At 31.9% G+C, this 26187-nt stretch overlaps 1 protein-coding gene across 1 annotated transcript in view; it reads right to left on the reverse strand.

The window, feature by feature from the left end:
* The window catches only part of LOC143044214 (voltage-dependent calcium channel gamma-5 subunit-like), an 83423-nt gene extending 58756 nt beyond the window's left edge, over nucleotides 1-24667 (reverse strand). The window contains exon 1 of the mRNA XM_076216140.1: nucleotides 23548-24667. Within this exon, the coding sequence (XP_076072255.1) occupies nucleotides 23548-23746 (199 nt within the window). The 5' untranslated portion in view covers nucleotides 23747-24667. The remainder of the gene's footprint in view (nucleotides 1-23547) is intronic.
* Between the last annotated feature and the right edge of the window lie 1520 nt (nucleotides 24668-26187).

Consider the following 26187-nt stretch of genomic DNA (forward strand, 5'->3'; position numbering starts at 1 on the left):
GGCAGAACAGGAGTTTTTAGTAAAAAAAAAAGGCAGGATGAGACACTTGCAAAAAAAAAAGTCAGGACTACAATTTAGGTAATAAAAAGTCAGGATAAACTAAAAAAAAAAAAAGCAGGACCGAACAGAGTGAAAAATAAAAAGGCAGGACAGAGATTACAGCTAGAAAAAAAAAATGCAGGACAAAATTTTTCATCCTAGCCCCCCCCATAAAAATCAAATGGTAGCTCCCTAAATCAGAAGATACAAATCAAGGTTTATTTTTTAAAATGAGGTCATCACATGAAAATGAAGTTAAAATTGGGCGGAACCGGGCACGTCGGTAAATCAGCTAAACAAAATAGTAGTTGAAATGTTCGTTGATTTTTATATAAAACCAGTGTATAGAACAAGACGTCATCATACCAACTTAATGAACATTATACTAGAACAAGGATAACAATACATATAAGAAGATGTGGTATGAGTGCCAATGAGACAAGTCTCTCATCCAAGTCACAATTGGTAAATGTAAACCATTATAGGTCAAAGTACGGTCATCAACACAGAGCCTCGGCTCGAACCGAACAGCAAGCTATTAATTTCTATTTGTTCCTATACCAAGTCTTTGATATAATTAAATATGGCAAACGTATGTGTTATCATGGTTTAACCTGCATGCTGAACTATACAAAAATGAAAAACAGAAACATCTTGATTTTTGGATCTTGTGTAAAGGGTTTTTATGTTTTCTTTATGATTTGTTCCCCTCTTGGTCTTTCTCATCAGCGTATTAAACACGTCTTCCTCATAAAAACAAATACACAAAATGTACTTATACATATCGTTTTCAAAACCTGCATCAAGAGCATTTACATTTTTTTTTATTCATGTAACTTTGACGACACTTGAAAAAGTCGGTCATTTACATATACATTTCATTGCAAAAGTCTTGTCCTTTCCAAAAGAATTCCACTTTTCCTAAATGCCTTCATTTTGATATAAAAAAAACACAAACACCCATCTCTATTATTCCATTATTCTTCTTTACTGTACATATACCATTGAATACTTCTTGTCTTACAAAACAAATAATATTTGAATTTCTGTAGAAAAAACCAATGACATATATCGAATTAAATACATACAAAAAAACATTTTCCTTCAGTAAATATTAGAAATTCTAAGAAAAACGTTCTCAAAAAGAAAACGGCCTATATTGTGCAATGATTTAGATTCATTTATAATCTAAGAGCATTTCAACTAAATCACAGCACGACAGTAATCCTCTGGGTGATTAAAATAAAGTCATCTTAAAGTTTAAAAAAGAGCTCATATTTTGCAGCAATGAAGCCATATTACGTGAAACTTGACATGGAACGAATAGGATTTGTGCGGATAACAAGAATCACTGCAGTTTTCATCATTAACTACGAAAAAAAATACCCATTAATGATAACATAACGACATAGTCACAAACAAGCTCATTTGTCATTGGACAATCGATAATCTCAAGGTCAAAGAGAGCAAAACTTTCGTAGAAAAAATTAACCAACATTGTCTATTCAATTAATGATCCAATACTGTAATGACCAATTAAATCAAAGGGAATAAACGTCCCTCTAGTCTATTATTTGAAATAGCCATGTAAAATGGTTATCATCGCAGACCTAGTAGTTGTCTCTGCATCACGTGGTAAGAATTCTCTGCTGATTGTTAATTGTGTGGGTGCATGAGGAAAACACATAAATTTCTTTCTTTCAAGGAAATGTTGTATTGTTTTTCATCGAAAAAAAAAATAGATTGATTCCTCATTTCATGGAATAAAAGAAAAGAATATAACATGTATACTTTCGCCTTAAACAATAAAATAGTCGGTTCAAGTGCTTATTTCTGACAAATCATAAACGCAATAGAATACACAGTGTAAATGTTATTACTTTCGAAGCACTTTTGTCAATAGATAAACCATTACCAGGAATGTTAAATATCAAAACTGAAACAAAGCCCTGGAAAGATCACTTAATGCGCTTACTAAACGAAAATATTTTGACAAGACCAATAATAGAATATGATAATCACAACGTTTCCACTACACAGATAAAGTGAATTTCAGAAAACTATATATTGTATAACCTCTTAAGTACCGTTAAATATTTTGGATTTTAATATAAAAAAAAATATTTCAGCTACTCACTTGATGGAGTAAAATAATCCGTCATTTTGCGGGGATTGATAATGATTGCATGAATGTTTTTATACTTTGAGGGTTTGTTAAGTTGGATATTACTGCTAAGTAACACATAATTATACTTTTTTCATGAAACAGCTACACCATTAGAATGAAACTTCCTTTTTTGGTCGGACTACGCTAAACGCGCGTTAAACCATACGATGATTTTGCTCGGACGGAGTGAAATGGCTGCCACGTTTGTGTTATTGGATACTCCCAAAACTACACTGACAGGTTTCAACCATGTTGAAGTTTTCAACATACTATTATGGAAAGTTTAAGATTCTTTTATTTATTTTTCTAGACCAGGTAACAGACGAATTGTTTTTTTTTAGCAAAATATTCTTACGAAGATTACAGTTTTGTGATCGTTTTTTTACCAAGATCCCTGAAAACTCACACATACATTAAAGTTGTTCAATTTTCTGACCTAGGAACTCAAGTGATTCTTCAACACAATTTACATGAAATAATATCAAAATAGTTTCTTTGGGAACAATTTACTGAGGTTGGGGTTATGATTTAATTTTCATTTATTGTATTCATTTTTCTTGCAATTTATCTAAGTTTGATTTAAATGGGACAAATGTCAATCTGTACTGATAAATTGTCTTCTAATGCATCAAAACTGTTTTGCTTTGATGTAATATGTATCCGCATTTGTGAAAACTGTTAGTACGTTGCTGAGTTTTAACTATCAATTCACTTAACTATCTATTTAGAACTTTTTGTAAACTTAAAGAGATATACAAATGTACTTTAGGGCGTATCTAACTTACATATAACCATGTTTCTACAGAAGAACTATCACACACGTGGTATTACTAGTAAAATACTTCAGTTGCCTTAGATGATCAGTAAATGTTTACCCTTCCAAAGCATATAAGTTCATCCCATTTGGGATATGGTCGTTGTTCTGATTTGTGAATTGATGTTTGTTGCTGAAGCAACTTCTTTGCGTCTTAAGGCTTTTCCGCCTTAATTGACGTGCAGTTTTTAAAAATGCCCTCGTGTCTTCACACTTTTAAAGGATATTAAAACCCTCACTGTCAAATAGATATAAACTGAATTAAGACTACATTCATTGCTTACAATTCATTTTGAGATTTATTTTGCTCTAAATAAAATAGCTTTTGTACCAGTGAACTCATATTCCTTGTTGACCAGTCTACGATAATTAAAACATATTCAATAGATATAGGAAGATGTGGTATGAGTGCCAATGAGACAACTCTCCATCCAAGTCACAATTTATAAAAGTAAACCATTATAGGTCAAGGTACGGTCTTCAACACGGTGACTATGCTCACACCGAACAGCAAGCTATAAAGGGCCTTTAAAAAAATTACTGGTGTTAAACAAGTTTGTTTAAAAAACAATTCATACACAAAAGCACTTAATTCTTCTTCCATTCATTTAACACACAATGAAAATAGTTAAACATATGTAGATATAACATTGTCTACTGTATTGATATTACCAAACAGCAGACATTCTAAGATCAATACACAAGTAGATGTATATTACTACACATAAACATAGTAGTTATTATATTGAAACGCCATTTGACGTTTTAACTAGATTTTTGGCTTCATGTAATCAAAGCTATATTTGAGACTATCCTTATATTATTGTTTAAGAGCTTAGGGTTGAGATTTTGTCTGATATTTCCTTCTTATTCTGTTTCTCAAAATATATAAATCAGAGTTTCCAATCACGTCAGTGAAATATAAGAACTAATATTCCTGGTGATCAGTAACCATCTTGAAAACACAATTATTTTAGAATATATCATTGATATCCATAAAAGTGGACAGACAGTCTGAAGTAAAATTTAAGATATCAATAAATGCAATGGTAATAAGTGGACTGTGTGATTGACGACGATTGTGTTAATGAAGTAGGTAAGGAACGTCCGTAATTCGCCGTTACAGTATCTAATGCATTCTGGGTAATATTTCCAAAAGCGTACGCCAAAAAGCTGTAATTGGTTTAAAACGTGTCTAATAATAGAAATTAAACCAATCACGTAACGTTGTTTTCATTTTGGTGTACGAACAATGACAGTACCCATAGTCCTCTAGATTCTGAAAAGGCGAATTGACTTACGACATGTGCAAACAAATGCAGCTGGTTTGAACAATATAACATGCGTCAACCTTCACCATAACCTAAATCATATATATATATATCATTTTTATCTTACATATTTTCATAATTATTGATGTAGGTTAAAAAGTTAAATCATAATAAAAATACTGAACTCTGAGGAAAATTTAAAAGTACAAACACATCAAACGAATGGATAACAATTGTCATATTCCTGACTTGGTACAGGCATTTTCTTGGATTAAACCTGGTTTTATATCTAGCCAAACCTCTCACTTGTATGACAGTCGTATCAAATTCCTTAATATTGACAACAATGTGTAAACAAAACAAACAGACATAATAGGTGAAAATGTTAAAATAGGGGTAGAGCAGTCAACACTGAGTTATATTCTTAATCACTATGAAAAAAAAACCAAATGTGCAACAAAGAAACCTTGATTGACACCGAACAGCAAGTTATAAAGGGCTCCATAATGACTAGTGAAAAACAATTGAAACAGGAAAATCAACGGTATAATCTATATAAAAAACGATAAACGAGAAACATTTATAAACCACATCAACAAATGACAACTACTGAACAATATGTTCCTGCAAACAAATGCAGCTAGTTTAAACAATTTAAATAGCGACAAACGTCACTATTACTTGAACCAGTATATTTATCATAAATATCATCCTTGTCACACATAATTTTACAATTAATGATGTAAGTTTAATTTACATAATATTGCACTAACAACAAGGAATATTGTCTTGATCAGAAAAAAAAGTTTAAGTAGTTAATACTAAAGTACATACTGAGAAGGACAATATTTCTTTAAACAATAAAAGTTTTAATCCTTTATACCCTTCTACTGATACAAATATTACATTACATAATCACTATTAAATCGATAACAATAAAACCAGATTTAATCTACTGCTTTCTACATAAGGAAATACCTATACCATTCGTTTCATGTGTTTAAGCTTTTGATTTCGCCATTTGATAAGGTACTTTCCATTTTAAATTTCCTAGGAGTTGAATATTTTACTTTTACACACATTTCGAAAATATTTCTGAAAGTTGTTGAATCAATGTAGATTGTGATTATTTTACAAAAAAATAATAATCTACTACACCAAGTGCTCATTATTTGAAGAAAACTACTTGTATCCAATCAAAATTGTTTTAGCCCGAGTAAAGAGTCTGATTATTGTAATTTGATTTTACCAAATACAGTGTATGTAAAGTGCGGATCCTAAAATATCATTTTCACTGTATATGCCATACATTTCTGATGTAGAATGATAAATACACAGACGATTTATTTTTGATTTTTGAAGAAAATGAAGAAAATTAGTTAAAATGATTCTTTCTAAAAAAATGTGTGGTGTTTCAATTTTAAAATTAAGCCAGTTGCATCAAGTATACATTAATAACATTCACCTTGATTTTAGTACATCTTTTTAAGTTGACATTTCGTTTATCACATAAATCTACAATAAAAATTCCTCGCATCTTCGAAAATTCTACATCAGAAATGATTGCACTAACATTTAAAATGGATCGCTTTCAATAATCGATATGCTATATAATGTTGCTTTTATTACACTTATTTAAACTTGAATGCTGTTTGTGTACATTAAAAAGAGATATCACAATGAAAATATGTTGAAACTTTCCTTCAAATCAATTATTTTGGTATTTTCGAAACGTAAACAAATACAGTTTTCCCATGATCCTTTATTCTACAATAGTCATACTCGCATATGATAGTGAAAATGAACTAGCTGGATTCGCACTTTATATACACTGAAATAGGGCAAAACTTTTTAGTAAACCAAATATTTGAAAGCACAGGATATATAAGCCTAAATATGCAGAAAAATATATGTCGAAAGGGATCTAAACAAAATAGACAAATACATTTTAGGTCGACATACCGGAAGATATTTTAATGCTCAAGAATTTCTATATTTATCAACAGAAAAATGACGAACGTTTGTTAAAAATCATGTCCGTTCCGAAGCAATGACCATTGAGTTGATGGTATCATCGGTTACCCAGCAGTGGTGTCGTCCCACTGATATTAAATGAAGAACAATTATTATTTTCGTGTGTCCGAAAAGCTTTTCTGATTTTCCTTTATCGGGAAGCTCACATCATTATTTTAGACAAGCAAAGGAGAGAATCAAAGGAAGTATAAGACATAACCACACAAAAAGACTTGTATGTATGAACACTTGAACTATGTTATTTCATAGATTTATTATACTTTTTGAGTATCTTTTTATACCATCGCCGTTTTATACTGCAAGAGATGTTACATTTTTTTTTAATATAAAAATGTATATAAACATAGGTCAAAGTAACATTATAATTCAATGGAAATATGCAAAAATCTGACCATTTTCTAAAATACAAAAGAATCAGATTCATTATCATTCAACATTTACTGTTCATAGTCTGCCTAAATTTAATCCATTTAACGGAAGTTAAAACATTATGGGAGTAGATGTGTGTCCAATTAAAACTTTTCAGGAGCTAAAAAAATAAAGCAAGCATAACTTTCGCAGTCTGAAGTTTAAGGGCATACGATACAGTTACAGGGGAGGTAATGACGTTGCTAACGTAAATTGTTATTTTCGCGAAGTCAAACAATGACTTATAGGGAAAAGATTTAGTTTTATTAAATTTATTTAACTTGAAAACGAGTTCATGGACCCCTCTTTTTTTAAATGTCATTTGGTTTGATTACGTAAGAAGATTATGTGTGTCAATTTTCATGAAACGTAAATATTGCATTATTTTTAAATTTGATATACAGCAGAAAAAGATGTTTTTTCTACATTCATGAACATATGATAAATATGAGTTATTTCTAAATAAAAAATGTATAAAGTTTTAGGATACTTACAAAATACAGAAATGTCAAATCAATTAACAAACAAAAATTTGTGTTTATCTTTGAAAACAAATAAGTTATGTCTTTCTTTCGAAAAAGAAAATACGGCCAATTAATCCGAATTTTGAGCAAATATACAAAATTTCGACATCATTTTACTCAAAAAGTAGCACATGAAAGGCACATTTTTTATTACATATTTTATTTAATCAGGCAAAAAATAGTCTATATGGATTTTTTTATCAAACTGTAAATACGGGATCAAAACTGTATCGTATGCCCTTAATCTTCACACGAAACGTTCACAGTCAATTTCGAAACCCGAAGATGCTCGAAAAAAGGAAAGAGAAATACTATCAACAAATCAAATCTAAATATATATATCAAAATAGCAAAAAATCATGCGAGTTTCCATATCCTTAAAAGAGTTATAACTCTAGATTAAAAAAAAAAAAACACCTTTTCTTTTTATCTATATGAATGAATATTTTTGAGACTTCTGTAAAATTATAACCCTGGTAGCTTTGATGAGTTATGTTACTGTTATTAGGTATGTAATAAAAAAAAATAACAAATTTAATATAACTCTCATTGTTTTTGTAAACTAAAAAATCAAGTTTCTAATAGTCCTGGTAACAATTTTTTTATGGCTATTAAATATCCTGCACTCTTCAGAAACAGTGAGTGATTTTATGTATTGGAAAATCGATGACGGTGATAATGACCGTGGCGATAGATGTTAGCTGCAAGCTACGAAGGAATATTACGAAAAGAGTTCACTAAACTAGATTAAAAACACATTATATTGTTTCTGCATTCCCTCCCTTGGGAAATCTGCACTGATTACTGAAATGAAACTTCACTATCATTTTCTTGATGAATGAGACTGATCCAATAGACCATCAAAAATTGAAATTTGAGGAAACATCCAACACTTTTTCAATTTATCTTATACCTTTATCAGTGTGGTTTCGGAATAGTTTTTATGTTTGTAATTTTGCGATATTGTTATGTTTTAGATCGTTCTGATACAATCTGTGTCATTATAGAGTTGTTTCTAATATCTGAATAAAGATCGTATCTGTAAACTTTAACTCTAGACATCATTTTATATCCTCATTGTATTTAAAAACGACAAAATAAAAAAGAAGTGTATCTTTTTTATATCGATATGTTTATATCTATATTTAATCAAAATGTTATACTAGTATATAAAATGGTTGTAAGGAATTGGAGTGTTATTAAAAAATAACCATGTGGATGTCAGCAAATCATAACACGTTAATCCAACCAGTGAAAGAAAAAAAACCTTGCTGTAGAAAAACATCGATTTTTTTTTAGCAAATATAGCAATTGTATTCAATCGTTTGCAAAATAAAATACGAGTAAATGCATTTCCCCCACAAGAAATATTACCAACATCTGTGTATTAGACTTATTATATCAAGGTATAGTCCTTTAATGATGTTAGCTTGTCATACTGGCATGAAAATACGGATTTTTTGTGTTATTAAAATTTGCTGTTGCAAAATGATAGAAATTATTATAAATTAAGGAATGTATCTCCCTCATGCAAAGCTCTGATTCTTTTCACGGATTTGGCTATACTTTTTGGACCTTTTAAATTATAGCTCTTCATCTTTTATATAAGCTTTGGATCTCAAATATTTTGGCCACGAGCATCACTGAAGAGACATTTATTGTCGAAATGCGCATCTGGTGCAAGAAAATTGGTACCGTTAATTTCATTGTCATTGTCCTTAAAAATTATTTTAAAATACAAATACAGAACAATTACAGAACAACATATTCTTAAAATCTGAAGCATATAATCTAATAGAGTTAAATGGCTTTCATGTTCGATTCTAAGGAATCAAAGGTAGTCTAAACGAATCCTTTTTAGGGGGAACCTGCGTGAACATATCAACTAAGCATTTGACTTTAGTTCCGTTATACAATAATGTCTTGGCTTTGTGTTTTAGCATTAATTTTCATTTTAAAAACATTGATTTCATAAAAGTTAAGTACTTTGAAAGTGAATCCTGTTGATAGTGTTTAGTTCATTACATCGCGCAACTACTGTCATACAAGTTATAGGTTTAGCTAGCTATAAAACCAGGTTTAATCCACATTTTTCCTACATAAGAAAATGCCTGTGCTAAGTCGGGAATATGGCAGTTGTTATCCATTCGTTTGATGTGATTGAGCTTTTGATCTTGCTATTTGATTGGGGGCTTTCCTTTTCGGGTTTTCCTCGGAGTTCAGTATTTTCTGATTTTACTTCTTAATTCGTTTGTTGCATCATAAATTCCTTTGTTAAATTGTGTCTGTCAACTTTAATGTTTCATTTTTCCTGAAAGATTTGCTGTATCTGTTTTTACAAATCATTATAAACATCAACTCTAATGTTTCATTTTCCCTGAAAGATTTGCTGTATCTGACTATCTGTTATTACAAATCATTATAAACATCAACTTTAATGTTTCATTTTTCCTGAAAGATTTGCTGTATCTGTTTTTACAAATCATTATAAACATCAACTCTAATGTTTCATTTTCCCTGAAAGATTTGCTGTATCTGACTATCTGTTATTACAAATCATTATAAACATCAACTTTAATGTTTCATTTTTCCTGAAAGATTTGCTGTATCTGTTTTTACAAATCATTATAAACATCAACTCTAATGTTTCATTTTCCCTGAAAGATTTGCTGTATCTGACTATCTGTTATTACAAATCATTATAAAAATCAACTCTAATGTTTCATTCTCCCTAAATGATTTGCTGTTTCTGTTATTACAAATCATTATAAAAATCAACCCTTATGTTTCATTTTTCCTGAATGATTTGCTGCATCTGTTATTACAAATCATTATAAAAATCAACTCTAATGTTTCATCTTCCCTGAAAGATTTACTGTATCTCACTATCTGTTATTACAAATCATTATAAACATCAACTTTAATGTTTCATTTTTCCTGAAAGATTTGCTGTATCTGTTTTTACAAATCATTATAAACATCAACTCTAATGTTTCATTTTCCCTGAAAGATTTGCTGTATCTGACTATCTGTTTTTACAAATCATTATAAACATCAACTTTAATGTTTCATTTTCCCTGAAAGATTTGCTGTATCTGTTTTTACAAATCATTATAAACATCAACTCTAATGTTTCATTTTCCCTGAAAGATTTGCTGTATCTGACTATCTGTTATTACAAATCATTATAAACATCAACTTTAATGTTTCATTTTTCCTGAAGATTTGCTGTATCTGTTTTTACAAATCATTATAAACATCAACTCTAATGTTTCATTTTCCCTGAAAGATTTGCTGTATCTGACTATCTGTTATTACAAATCATTATAAACATCAACTTTAATGTTTCATTTTTCCTGAAAGATTTGCTGTATCTGTTTTTACAAATCATTATAAACATCAACTCTAATGTTTCATTTTCCCTGAAAGATTTGCTGTATCTGACTATCTGTTATTACAAATCATTATAAAAATCAACTCTAATGTTTCATTCTCCCTGAATGATTTGCTGTTTCTGTTATTACAAATCATTATAAAAATCAACCCTTATGTTTCATTTTTCCATAATGATTTGCTGTATCTGTTATTACAAATCATTATAAATATCAACTCTAATGTTTCATTTTCCCTGAAAGATTTGCTGTATCTGACTATCTGTTATTACAAATCATTATAAAAATCAACTCTAATGTTTCATTCTCCCTGAATGATTTGCTGTTTCTGTTATTACAAATCATTATAAAAATCAACCCTTATGTTTCATTTTTCCATAATGATTTGCTGTATCTGTTTTTACAAATCATTATAAATATCAACTCTTATGTTTCATTTTCCCTGAAAGATTTGCTGTATCTGTATTTACAAATCTTTGAAAACATGATTGGTTTTAAAACCCTAATGCCTTGATATTGAAGAGGCTCGTCATTATGGTCATTTACTTATGGTCAAAGTAAATATTTTGTCAAAATATTATGAAAATTAAACGAGATAAAATATTTTTAGTCAAGGTGTTTGGTACCGCATTAATTCTTTTGTTGCTATGTATGTTCCTGAACAAATGAAGAATACTTCAGTTGTGAAATTTTAATTTAAAAATTTTCATTCACATTTCAAAAAAATGCCAAGAACATAAAACTTTTGCTTTTATATCTTTGTAACTAATCTGTGTTGAATCTAACATGCCTTCCAAATGGTACTGAAGATATGCAAACTATAAATAAATCAATCAAATCACATGACAAAACAACTCTGGTCTACTGAGGTGGATAAATAATCTCTAGAATTTTTGTGGAGGTCACCTTGTGATTGTTGTCGCTGTTCAATTGGCGTTTATCCCATGTTTGTGTTTGATTTAGACTTATTTTATAGAAATGGTAAAAATCTAAAGTATGATGCAAAGAGCCGAACTTTGCTGAGGGCGATAAAATAAAAACATAAATCGAATAGTGAATAGTGACAGACTACACAATATTGTTAGACCTGTAAGAGACGGAAGGATAACAAAATATAAGATATATGATTCGATATATTCTGTTAAATATGCAAAATCAACTATACTCAATAATAACATACATCAACAATGTAAACGCTATACGACTTCATATATCATAAGTCATGGGGGATATAACATCGCCTTTTTGCACTCGTCCGATAAAATCAAGTTTTACCTTTCCGCACTCGAACTCAATTTCCGTAACTTTAAACAAAGTGCCGATAATCATTGGAATCGCATGAAATCATTACGCAATGAATAATCAAAAGTCATCTTCTTATGATTTAAAATTTTACTCGACAACTTACATCACTTTCCCATTCGTCAAATTGGTCGTATTATTATAAGAAAAGTACTTTTTATGTCTACGATCATTGTTGACTGATAAAATTCCTAAATGTACTTAAAAGTTGGAATCAATTGATCAATCCAGATCGAAAGAAAATAAATTAACACAATTGTAGAAAATTTACGTCACTTCCTTGTTCAATACAGAAAAGTAATTAATTTAATTTAATAAAAATTCCTCTTACCGCTGTTGAGTAACACTGTGAAACGGGTTGATTATTGGTAATTTGAACTGACAACATTCTGATCTATTAACCTGTTGTATAAAACTTTAATAAGACAATCACCTGCATTTAAGTGAGAAATCACTACTCAGAGCGATTTCTAACTGAATTACATTGATGTAGAACGTGATACTGTCGAAGCGGAATCGTAGCAGGATCTTATCTGGATTATAGCAAGGTCGTGGTATGAACGTGGACACTATGAAATATTGCCGAATACCATGATTTCATCGCCATCTTATGGTCTTGGTCTAATATGATGGGGACTTAAGCTGTAGCATGCAGTAAATCATTAAATTGACAGTCAAGTTGCAGTCATCTAGAGTATTAAGATAAGTCTACCCCTCAAAGTCAACCTGAATATCCTTGTCCGTCTCGTCATTAATATTTCGGCATCATCTTGTCATTCTTCACACTGAATCAAAACAGTAAATTGTACAACGATTTACTCCATGCAGGATGTCAAAATATATATTCAATTAGAATTTGTGGTTTCATGAGTTCCCAAATGAAGACTTGGTAATTGATAAGAGGATACGTAGGAATAAAAAAATAGAACAGAAATACCGAACTCGAAGGTAAAATCAAAAGAGGGAATCTATGATCATCTATAGAAACTGACAAAACACACATTTGACTTTATAAACTAACGGAAGGAATGGAAAAAAATCTTATTTCTGACACTAGTTTATTTGGCCTTTTTAACTTTTTTGGATTCGATCGTCACTGATGAGTCTTTTGAAGACGAAACGCGCGTCTGTCGTATATACAAAATTTAGTCCTGGTATCTATGATGAGTTTATTTATATCTGTCTGCATTAACCTTTGTATCAATTTAACTTAAATATAACAGATTTGTGTGATCTTCCTCCGAATAAAGAGCGTATACGTGAAAGTACATCTTGCATATAACATAATGAAAGTAAGTTAAATCATTTTACCATGCTTGCCAAGTTCTATTATGTAAAACCAACTCCTAGGAGAATAATGGAAATTACATATTATTATATAAAAGTAAGTTCGTCGGGCATATAAATGTAATCGAAATAAAATAAACCATGAATATTTTTCAGTCGAGTAATGCACTCAAGTCTTTTCGATCTTACTAAAATATTCTTCATTATATCGTAAAAAAATAGACTTTCCTCTTAATTGATAGATTTTGGTTTTTAAGTGTATCGTTTGTTTGGGGTCTCATTTATTTAAACTGGCATTTCCTTTTAACTCAGGAGTCGAACTAAAGTAACATTAACTCTGTGACGGTAAAATCCTCACTACGAAGGGATGTCCGTTTGGTTCTGTGGGATGTGTAAATACACAACAACATCCGGTATGGATAAGACATTAAATCCAATATCTTGTGTAATAATAGTTTCATGCTTTCTGCACGTCAACTAACTCCTACCTAAACAAATCTTCACCTATCCAGCATACCCCTTTTTCTCCACGGCATTTTAAATTTCCCACCCCCTTTTCTCTCTATTCACTATGCTGAATCTACCTATTAATTGTTTTGCTGATTTGTTTATGTCTTAAAAATGCTTGACATGTTTTCCACAAGGATGAGCAAACACCACTAAAATCATCCATCCTTTAAATTGAGGTTTAATAATTATAAATAGGTGTGAGGAGTAGAATTTGACCTTGCAAATAAAGTGTTGGTCCGGTTTATGCTTTCAGTGTCTATATGTTTATGGTTCACATTTTGGTGATAATTTAAACTAATCTACATGTATTTCCATTGTTCAACATTTCTAACCGACTTTTCACTTTCCATAGTTAACAAGTTGTATATACATGCCACTCTTCTTTCGAAAAATACGAATCAATGATAACTTTTCGCGGAGAATAATAGTAACTACCACTACTCGACACTACAACAGAACATACTTACCACCAACACCCAACACCTCCGAAAAAAGGACATACAAACAGAAACAACAAATAATACTACGTGGTTCAAATTGAATACAAATGTACAAGTCAGACATAGCACGAACACAGACATTTTAAAAATGAAAATGATACCATTTAACACAATCGATTGATTGATGTGTATGCATATAAGTCTTACGAGTGCTTCATGTGTAATGATACCCAACTGAGTAGCAATCGTTCGTACGTAACATTGTCTTGTAAATGCAATTGGTTATGAAGGAGAGAACCACCAAACTCTAAAAATTGTGAGTATGTTCCAAATCTCTTTGACATTCGAAACTTAAATCCTTCTCTTTTTTACGGTACACAAACTCCCAGAGCAGTAACATCAACTTTTGAACGTCCAAACAAAAACTATTGGGAGGGTTTAAAGAACACATGTATCAAGCATACCCCCTTCCGATAAAATTTTTACAAAGTAGAGAACCACCAAAGCCGCTCCCCCTCCCCCCCCAAAAAAAATCTATTCTCTTTGCCATTTGAAACTTAAATCCTTCTCTTTTTTACGGTACACAAACTCCCAGAGCAGTAACATCAACTTTTGTACGTCCAAACAAAAACTATAGGGAGGGTTTAAAGAACACATGTATCAAGCATACCCCCTTCCGATAAAACTTTTACAAAGTAGAGAACCACCAAAGCCGCCCCCCCCCTCCCCCCCCCAAAAAAAAAATAATCTATTCTCTTTGCCATTTGAAACTTAAATCCTTCTCTTTATTACGGTACACAAACTCTCAGAGCAGTCAATCACAACATGAACATCAACATTTCAACTAATCTAATTGTACAAATAGAAATGTTACAATTTTCCGCAATCAATGCAATGCTTAAACTGTCCTTATATTACCTCCACTAATCAATTTCTCATGATTTAAGCGACTAGTGTCCTGTATTAAGGCTCTTAATCTACGGACACAAATTAGTTTATCGACCCAGTTTTGTAATAGAAAATGCACAAGGGCCGTATGACTTTAATCAACGCCAAATCACTCCTTTATATATTATTTAGTGTCTGAAGCTATTACTGTTACGTCTGCTTTCAAAAGTTAAATTGCCATAATACGGAGCTTAAACTAACTGTAATTCCGTTAATTTCATGATAAAATGACTTTTCTGCATGTAAATCAAGTTGGTTCTAATTTAAAGGAATTATCTAATTCCCGTTCTCAGTACAGTTCAGAAACACTATAGATGAGGGTTTGGATGGGGTTAAATGATTAAAGAATAATGCCCTTAAAAAATGAAGATTAGAGAATAATGAGCCAAAAAATAGAAGATTAGAGAATAAAAGGGTTAATTTTTGGAAGATTAGAGAAAAAAGGGGTTAATTTTTTAAAGATTAGAGAAAAATGGGGTGAAAATTAAATGTTTACAGAATAACAGACCCCCCCCCCCCCCCCCATCCATACCCTCATAGATCAAATAATCAAATAATCTTACACAAATAAATGAAACAAATTCGCTATTACCATTGTCACGTGAAATTCGGGAAATAATTGACAACAGACGTAAAACTGATATTGATATCTCGACATTTTATAAAAATATTTTTTGGAACATTAATTTCGACCATTGTCTTTCATGTCCAACAACCAGATCGAGTCTCGGATGTTCAAGGCTTACGATTGTTTGTTGAAAAAGCTTTTGTCTCCATTAATAAGTGCGCAAGTACAACGTGGACTTAGAACGAACAAGAAAAGTTGCCAATGCATTCTCGTTCTAGAGGCGGCCTTAATAAAGGACATAAACACATACAGTGCACTAATGGATAATTTAATCTGGGAAACATAGGTGTATCTATTCTTTTAAATTTGGCTTTGAACTGCCATCACTCTTATTTTGGTACATAGTGTCATCATTTCGTCATTTAGTTACTTGCATTTGTGCTTAGTACGGAAAAGCTAAATTTGTGTGACTTTCTTTGAGTCTTTTTTCCAGTACCAATTGAAATTTGATTTCCTAAGTCCTGGTTGACATGGTTGTTGAATTTATGGATTATTTTTTTTCTTGTCTTGGACATTCATTAAATAGTTGCCAAAGGACAAAACCCAAAAGCAACCAGTCAGCCAATCTAACTTCCACACTGTTCGTTTACTCGACATTATTTCGAACATAGTCTCCGAAAGAACCAGTCAATCAATCTTACTTCCACGCAGTTCGGTTACTCGACATTGTTTGATCGCGATTTAGCAGAGTTTCCAACTTTTACCATCTATGTCATTTATAAAGTTATTTTGTATTAAGAAATTATTGAAATTCCAGTGCCTACGTCTATATTGTAATGTATTCTTAGAAATAAAACACAAACAGGAAGTACATTAACTGCGAATCTGTCACCTTTTCAGTAAATAATGATATTCAATCGTGTCATCCCAATCGATTGTTCGGTTTGTTTGACTATTGGAAAGCCTTGTGGTATTGAAGATTCAAAAGTCAAGTGTAATATAACAGGATCATTCTGGAATTATTCATAATACTACAAATTGTTTTATAGCATTACACAGAGATTATTTTATAGTATAACACTTCTATAAGATTTCACTAAAAGTTATTTCATTTTAAATTAAACCTTCATTGTTTAACAAGTATAAATAGGTATAAACTAAATTTATAATTAGCATCACAGTAGAGTGAGGGTTTAGCATTATTGTAGAATACATTTTAGTTTTTAACATTACAACATATATATATATATATAAAACAAGAACGTGTTCCAAGTACACAGATGTTCCATCCGCACTATCATTTTCTATGTTGATTGGACCGCGGAAATACGGAGAAATATCTTAGTTTCAAGTTGATTGGACTTCAACTTCTTCAAAAACTACCTCGACCAAACCTGAAGCGGGACAGACGGACGAACGGACGGACAGACCAGAAAACATAATGCCCATAAATGGGGCATAAAAATCTAATTTTGCATTAAAATTAGAAAGATCATACTATGGGGAACATGTATACAAAGTTTCAAGTTGAATGGACTTCAAATTCATCAAAAACTACCATGACCAAAAACTTTAACTTGAAACTTGCACTTTCATTTTCTATGTTAAGTGGACCGTGAAATTGGGGTCAAAAGTCTAAGTTGACTTTAAAATTGGAAAGATAATATCATAAGCAACAAGGTGTACTAAGTTTCAAGTTGATTGGACTTCATAATCATCAGAAACTAACTTGACCAAAAACTTTAACCTGAAGCGGGACAGACGGACGGACGAACGAACAGACGGACGCACAGACCAGAAAACATAATGCCCCTCTACTATCGTAGGTGGGGCATAGAAAGAAGATGTGATGTGATTGCAAATGAGTCAACACTTCACAAGAGATCAAATGACATAGAACGGCCCAGAAATGACAAATGTAAAACCATTCAATTGAGAAAAATAACGGCCATCATTTGTGTACAAAAAAATGAACGAAAAACAAATATATATATATATATATAACACAGCAACAAACGACGATAAGTGAATTACATGCTCCTGACTTGGGAAAAGCACATGCATAAAGAATATGACCGGATTAAACATGCAAGCGGGATCCAAAACCTCCAATAGAATTTGTTTTCAAGCGATACACTAAAATACAGGTTTAGCATTATACAATTAGGTATTAGTATTTAGCATTATACAATTATGTATTAGTATTTAGCATTATACAATTAGGTATTAGTATTTAGCATTATACAATTAGGTATTAGTATTTAGCATTAAACTAAATTGTTTAAGCATTAAATTTGATTGAGTGTTCAGCCTCACACTATAATTAGTGCTTAGATTACACTAAAGCAGTAGTTTGCATTATACCAGAATGGGTGTTAGGCATAACATTAAAAAAAAATGTTTAGCATTACAATCATCATAATTAATATTTAACATAACACTAAAATAAATGCTAAGCATTGTTAAACTATACATTTTATGTTGAGCATAATGCGCAGAATTTAAAGACCAATGTATGATACTTTCGGTAAACATTAGTTATACATATAAGGCATTAATTGTTTAATTGCATTATATTATAATCATTAGAACGGGTCGAGCTTATCAGATATCATTGCAGCAAGTTACAACAACGCAAACTTAAAACTAGACCCATCCTGTTCTATAAAATTGTACTCCATTTTGTCGCGGTACCATCAGAATTACTTATAACAACAGACAAATTCATCCACAAACTAACAGGTACCTACTTATATCCAAAGACGGTTACAATTACTCATGTTTGCCTTTTACCAGATACATTACAATTATACAATTGAATTTACAACCTCCAAATATAGTACTTTCCCACTAAATACTTTTGGAAAACATTTTTTAAATATAGAATAGTAGTAGTTATGTAAATAGTTTCAACCACATGCTTTTGTAAATATTTTTTAATTATCCTTCTCATGCGAAACAGTTAGTACTCATTAAAATAATCACTAAATATGAAGTCGTCATTATGAATTATTGTTGTTGGGACAGTAACAAAGTCTTGAACACTGGTGTACGTGTGTTAACGTATTTCTTGAAAAATGGTAATTGAGAGCTTAATTACTTTTCTTGGGTATGATAAGGAAACTATTAATCCACTTAAGTAAAGCAAATACAGGGCATTCGTGCAGTTGAATGTCTGTTGAAAAGCAGAATTTCGCTCTCAATATGAAAATAAGAAGATGAGGTGTAATTGAAAATGTGACAACTCTCCACTAGAGACCAAGCTGTTGCAGAAGTTAACAATCTTAGATCACTGTATGGGTCAAAAATGGGCAAAACTATATCACATAACCAGCTATAAGATAGAAAAGGGCCTCAAAATGACGAATGTGTAACAATCCAAACGAGAAAACGAACTACCTGATGTGCGTACATAGCAATAAATAATAATAAAAAAATATATGATATACAGCAGAAAACGACAACCACTGAAATTACAGTCTCCTGCCTTGAAACATACACAACCTCCCTTCTTTATGAATTTACCAATTTCTCGACAGAGAAATCAAAATCTCTGAATACGACTGTCTATTCTACCAGTAGGACGTAATCCGTCAAGAAACCATCTAGACAGCAATCGAATGGCTAGTAACCGGTAGTTTTATCATCTTAATAAGGCAATAAATCTAAATGTCATGCTCTGGATTATTGTAAGATGAAATTTGACCGCTAATGCAGACGACAATACCATTTCCGCCATCTTTATTTACTTAAACGCATGCTTGCAGACGATATATACAATGCATGTCTAATAAGGAATGTCAAAATCAATACTAATCTTTAAATCATTTCATGGGCATGCATAGAAATGACAGGCGATTAAAACAAGATGGAATGCATAGAAGAAAATTCATAAGATTCTTTAATAGGATTTATATCAAGTTCATGCAAGGAGTGCATATATATATAGTCTATGATTAAAAACAACGACGTAGATCAAACAAGATTAAAAAAAACAAAAAAAAAACAAATGTACACTAGTAATTTGCTCAATTTTCTCATTTACTTGATTATCACGGAACTCCTACAAGTGAACAAACATATATGCATTACACATATAAATGGCGGTTAATGATAACAATTTTCTTTTTATTTACTCTCCATGATCGTGTTTATGTTTGTGTACAACAAGCACAATAGAAGATCACTCGCTGCTACATGCATTTAAGGAATTATATATCTCATTTTACTAAAATAACAGTCCAAATTGAACGTTCTGGTCGACTATTTTTCTCGTGTTTTGTCTGCTCCTTTTCTCTACGAGAGTTCTTTCTCGTAAGGATAATACAGAAACGAATGTCGTATGCATTGAAATCCCTATGATCAGATACGTTTACTATGTAGTAAGATTGGGTTTTATACCAATTATCAAGGAATGAAACGGAGAGTAAATTTCTGCATTCATTGAATCTTATTAGCATTACCAGTATTAACATTAAAAGTTTTGAAATTCAAGATGTTTAAGGGAACTTCAAGTTTTTTTCTCTCTAAAGCCATTACCCTTTCCCCATTTGAAGTTAAATGGTTGCTCACGACCAACATCGATCAAATGAAAAGATGTGACCGTGCATTATATTGGCCATTGGTTGAAGTTCAGTGGCAAATATTACATGCATATCAATCAAAAAGATATGCTTCGTTATGACGACAATTTTGGACTGTTAATAAAATAATTCCAAAACATAGATAGGAATAGAAATTTCGCCCTAACTATGATAGGTCGCTAACATATAAGTGGCATTGATCAATGATCTTGGTTGTAGGTCCGCCGAACCTAGCTTGTCAGTTAAAAATAGTCCCCACACTGATTCTACGGACAAAATATAGTTTACCTGTCACTGGTGTAAGCAGAATAAGACTAACCAGTCTTATAGACTAAACGTAGATGAATGAACAAGGAAACGCGGTCAAGGTCTAAATGGAGATGTTCACACTGCAAAAATTCACTATCCAAACTGGGTTCGAAACCCAGACCTTCCTCACAAGAGGCGACAACCCTTCTACAAATCCACTAAGGCAATTTCAATGACCGGTGTGAGCATAAAAAATAATAATAACTTATTTTAGAATTTGAACAACACAGACCATTCTCCAACGTATGAAATGATATGACTAGTTTAAAAGTGTCGCCTGTAAGTTTGATATATTCTTAAAATCTATATTAAACAAAAATTGTTTTGTGAGTTTAAACCTTTTTGCATCTAATGAGTAAGACTGAGCCAACTCATTCATCTATATATTCATATCAACCAAGTTCTTTCAATTGATTCACTGATAATATTTGAAGCTTTCTGTGTTTAACAGTATTCTTAGATAGCTTAAGGATACTAATAGATTTCAATGTCAGTATCGACGAATTAATTCATGTAGTGCACTTTCAAAACTAAAAGATTTTCAGAAACATGGCATGATTTTAGAACGTATCTAATGTGTTGTTTTGTGGACAAAAAGATTTTCATAAACATGGTATGATTTTAGGACGTATCTTATGTGTTGTTTTGTGGACAAAAAGATTTTCATAAACATGGCATGATTTTAGAACGTATTTAATGTGTTGTTTTGTGCAAAGCATCGATTATCAAGTTTGTAAATCTCTCAATAAAGATACAGGCCTTCTAGTGAATGACTCATTGTATTTGCTTTTTACAGAAGTAGTTAATGATTTTACAAATACAATTATAGCTTTATTATCTTACCAATACCCACGGCCCTCGTAACCAATCATTAAGATCAGTTACCGTGGAAGTCAATGGCTATTGTTATGCATTAAGCTTTTATTTATTTCAAAGATGTTTTTACTGTAGTCAACATCTTAAATATATTTGAGACGTTTATGATGAAAAAGTTTCTCGTGTTTCGGATATCAAAATGATCTTTGATGGCCGATTAACACAACCAATGTTTGCTGATATTCAACAGACCATGACTACAATGAAGCAGTATAATGGACATTAGATTGAATTATATTATATCATCAGCCTCAGTTGATGACCTGTCAGTTAACTATGGGATACTTATAGGTTATTGTATAAAGTACGTCGTAAATGGTCATAAGATAGATCACATATGGTACAAGGTCGCTTCATTCGACATTATTTTCACATACTAGTATACATGAATAAGCTCCAGTTCGTTTTAGTGAAGAACTAACAATATGACCTCAATGTCTTTAAATTGTTAAAAAGATAAATTTCATGTCCCAGTTACCATGGTTACAATAATGCAAAAGATCGAATATTTTTTTTCCTTTCTGTAATGCAATGCCATGTAATATCCAGCTGCAAGTTATTTTTTGTCATTCTAAACTCCCAGTGGTACTTTTAAAATTTTGTATTACTTTTTTTTCGCTGTTTGATATAGCTTTATACCAGATAAGCATAAATTCACCTTCAATTTGCAATATGATATATGTGTCAAGTTTTAATTTTACGCCTCAATTTTTAATTGAACGATTACCGTTTACAGTTGCCTTTGGAAAACTAAAATTGCTGCTGCCTATTCCATATAAGTAAGTGTTAAAATTAAGAATTTATTATCGATCCCAGTTGTAAAACAGTAACTTCTATAAACATCTAGCGTTGATGTTTAAAAAAGTATGTCTTCATTTCAAACTTATCCTGAAAATATTTTTTAATTCTTAACAGATTTAATAAATGACAATGATTTGTTTTTTTCAAATTTCTTTTTATAATCCTCTGTTTTCATCAAAGTACAAAAACCGGCAGTATTTAGCGGTCACGTGTGTGACTAAATCCAGTCAACATATTTGTAAAACAAATGACAAAAAAGTCAAATCTACAAAATTATAGTAGTCATGGTTGCCATACATATATCGTGATTATAATGAGCTTTTGAATTAAGCTGCTAGCTCCATTTTATGTATATTTTGAAACAAATGGCTTTTCCGTCTCAAAACACGCTATTTTACATAATAAAATGTCCCAAAGGATTTCGAATCAATTTTACACGGATTTTTTTCTGCAGTAGCGCGTCGACGTCTATGAATGTTGCAAAACGAACTAATAAATAAAGAAATGTGTTGGTCACTAGGTAATTGAAGCGGAATACAGCACAGATATACTTATATCAAATCATCTGAAGGAATCCTTCGGGTGCGGGAGTTTCTCGTTGCATTGAAGACCCATTGGTGGCCTTCGGCTGTTGTCTGCTCTATGGTCGGGTTGTTGTCTATTTGACACATTCCTCATTTCCATTCTCAGTTTTATGTCATTCATGTATGATACATACATGTACATGTAATATCTAAAATATTCTAATAAGTATGTTCAGTATTTAAGAAAACGGATGTTCCGACCAAACGTTTGAACATTAGATAATGTTGGAAATGCCTTGTCCTATATTCTAGGTATTAAGCATAGTGTCATGGTCATGTGCACTTTTCAAAGAACTCGAATTTAAAAAAATCTTTTGTAAAAAAAACAAAAAACAAAAAAAAAAAAAACAGTCAGATCACATTTAATGTATATAATGGTATTAGACATACTAGATCTCTAACACCAAGAACCATGGACACGGACTGTGCTTTGTAACATAAGATTAATATGTTGATGGGGTGCGTTGTACTTGTAGGTCAAAATATTTTCCTTTTTTTTTAAAGAAAGGGACGCCAACGCATATTTTCTCCCTATGTATTTATACAACGTACGTTTTTGTAACTAGAGGAATTTATAACATATAGATACATACTACTAGGCGATTCTTGTGACTACTCAAGGTGCAGTGATTTTAAATCACGTCGTCAAATATAAAATTTGTGAATTATAATATAAAGAAAACAAATTACCTGTGACTGTACATTGTCGCCAAAGTCCCGACCAATGATTTTTATATACTCCTTTGGTACCGTTATTTTTATTAGGTTGTAGATCACTAGTATATAGCCAATAATCGGTGGCGACAGATATCGCTAATAACCCAAAGGCGGCACACGCACATGCACTCGTCATTACCATAAATAAACGCTTTTTCGTACAACAGTCCATGTTAAATATGAAATGAACAAATTGGCACGTGGAATTCTATAGCACCTTGCGAAAAAACCTTCAAAATCATCCATTAATTTTTTATTCAGCATGAGCGAGATTTCAGAATCAAAGCTAAGCAGACGACTAAATACGCTTCCTTCCATTCGACAGATAATCATCTGCAATGGCGGGAAAACAATGTAGAAAAAAGATTATTATGTCCTATTCCATGGAATAATCGTCATGTCACACAATTATCCAGACATTACTTAGAATATCTTAATTTAATCAAACAATAATAACTATTTAGTAATGGCCGTTGAATATCGAGATGTTTACTGTAACCGCTGCAGACGGATTCACAATATAACAATCATTGTGCCATTGGTTTCCATTTCCTTGGAGCAAATCAAGAAAGAAAATGGTGAGTTATTCTCTTAGCGTGTCCATCTTGGAAACACAAAATCGATAGCTTCACATTGACGGATTATAGCTGCATGCGTATGCTCTCGGAATCGAACCCAGTTACAAAGTGAAATGAAACATATTGCAAAATAAATGTCAATGACAGCCAATAATATTTGCACTATTTAGTCTTATAAGATCCATCATTTTATTTGCTCGACTCGCAATAATTGCTTAATCAAATTGTAATTTCTGAGACATTGTATCAAGTCATGCATTATAACTGGAACAGATTTGTAGGAAATTGTATAATAGTTCTATTCCACATATAGTTGCAATCAAGCCGTTATCAATATTTTTTTATATTTTCCTTAAACAGAGATCAATGTAACATTATTAGAAATGACAATAACATTTCAAAGAAGCATCAAATTTAATTAATTTAGCGACTGCATATCAACGACAAGTGTGTATAATAGGATTACTTGACAATCCGATACATTTGCTGCAGAACAGTTGACGTTTGACACTCCGATACATTTGCTGCAGAATAGTTGACGGGTTTGATGAAGAAAATGCTTTTGGATGAAAATCTAGTTAATACTCATATATTGATTTGTGGCTAGCGGAATACCATAATAATATGCTGAAAATTAATTGCATGGATGGTTCGTTTCTGTGATTTCAACGCAAATTAAATAAATGGATACATGAATGGGTGAACAGATGAATAAATAAATAAATTATTAACTTTGAAGTATGAATGAATATAGTGATGAACAATTTATCAGCAACGAAATATTCAAGATAAATACTAGTAAATATGGTCATGTTCTGCTTTTCTAATGTACGTATAGATTGATTGATATGTGTTTGCCTTAACGTCCAGTGACAAGTATTTGTTAACGCACATTAAGATCGAGACAAACAAAATTTTCTATCCAAAACGTAGGTTTTGTAAAAGGGTAAACTAACTAAGAACTAGAAATTTGGACCAAATCGGTCAGAATATGTAAGCTGTACAGGCACACACGGACCCGTTGCAAATAGATATAAGAAGATGTGGTATGAGTGCCAATGAGAAAACTCTCCATACAAGTCACAATTGGTAAAAGTAAACCATTATAGGTCAAAATACGGCATTTCACTAAGTTTTTTTAATGTTTTGAGAGCATGGACCCCTCGCTATACGCTTTCGATGCATCGGTTTTAACGTAACTGAACAAACTTGAAGTTACTTGTCAAAATAGTGTACAGTCATCAATATACAGTGCAACCCGATTAAAACGAACCCTGAATAAACCGGAAACCTGACTAATCCAAACTTGTTCTGAAGACCAATCATATCACATTTTATGCATTGTGAACCTGATGAAACCGAATACCTGCCAAAACCGCACAAATCTCAATTCCTGAAAGGGTTCGGTTTAGTCAGGTTTTACTGTACATATAATATGCTTTGAATTTCAAACTGATTTACGTATTGCAGCTTGCTACCTTAATCACTATTTAAAGGTATATGTTTGATTGTATGATTGCTAACCTAGTCACAAAGACAGATCTCCGAACGAGGGCGTGCACACCTAGTCACGATGGTGAATCTGAGACTTGAGACGAACTTAGTCACGGATGTAGAATTCGGTCTGGTGGCTAAACTAGCTAGTCACGGATGCAGATCTCATACTGGTGGCTAACCTAGTCACGGATGCAGATCTCATACTGGTGGCTAACCTAGTCACGGATGCAGATCTCATACTGGTGGCTAACCTAGTCACGGATGCAGATCTCATACTGGTGGCTAACCTAGTCACGGATGCAGATCTCATACTGGTGGCTAACCTAGTCACGGATGCAGATCTCATACTGGTGGCTAACCTAGTCACGGATGCAGATCTCATACTGGTGGCTAACCTAGTCACGGATGCAGATCTCATACTGGTGGCTAACCTAGTCACGGATGCAGATATCAGACTGGTGGCTAATCTAGTCACGGATGCAGATATCATACTGGTGGCTAACCTAGTCACGGATGCAGATATCAGACTGGTGGCTAA

The sequence above is a fragment of the Mytilus galloprovincialis genome, chromosome 9, assembly GCF_965363235.1.
Source record: "Mytilus galloprovincialis chromosome 9, xbMytGall1.hap1.1, whole genome shotgun sequence".
Lineage (NCBI taxonomy): Eukaryota > Metazoa > Mollusca > Bivalvia > Mytilida > Mytilidae > Mytilus > Mytilus galloprovincialis.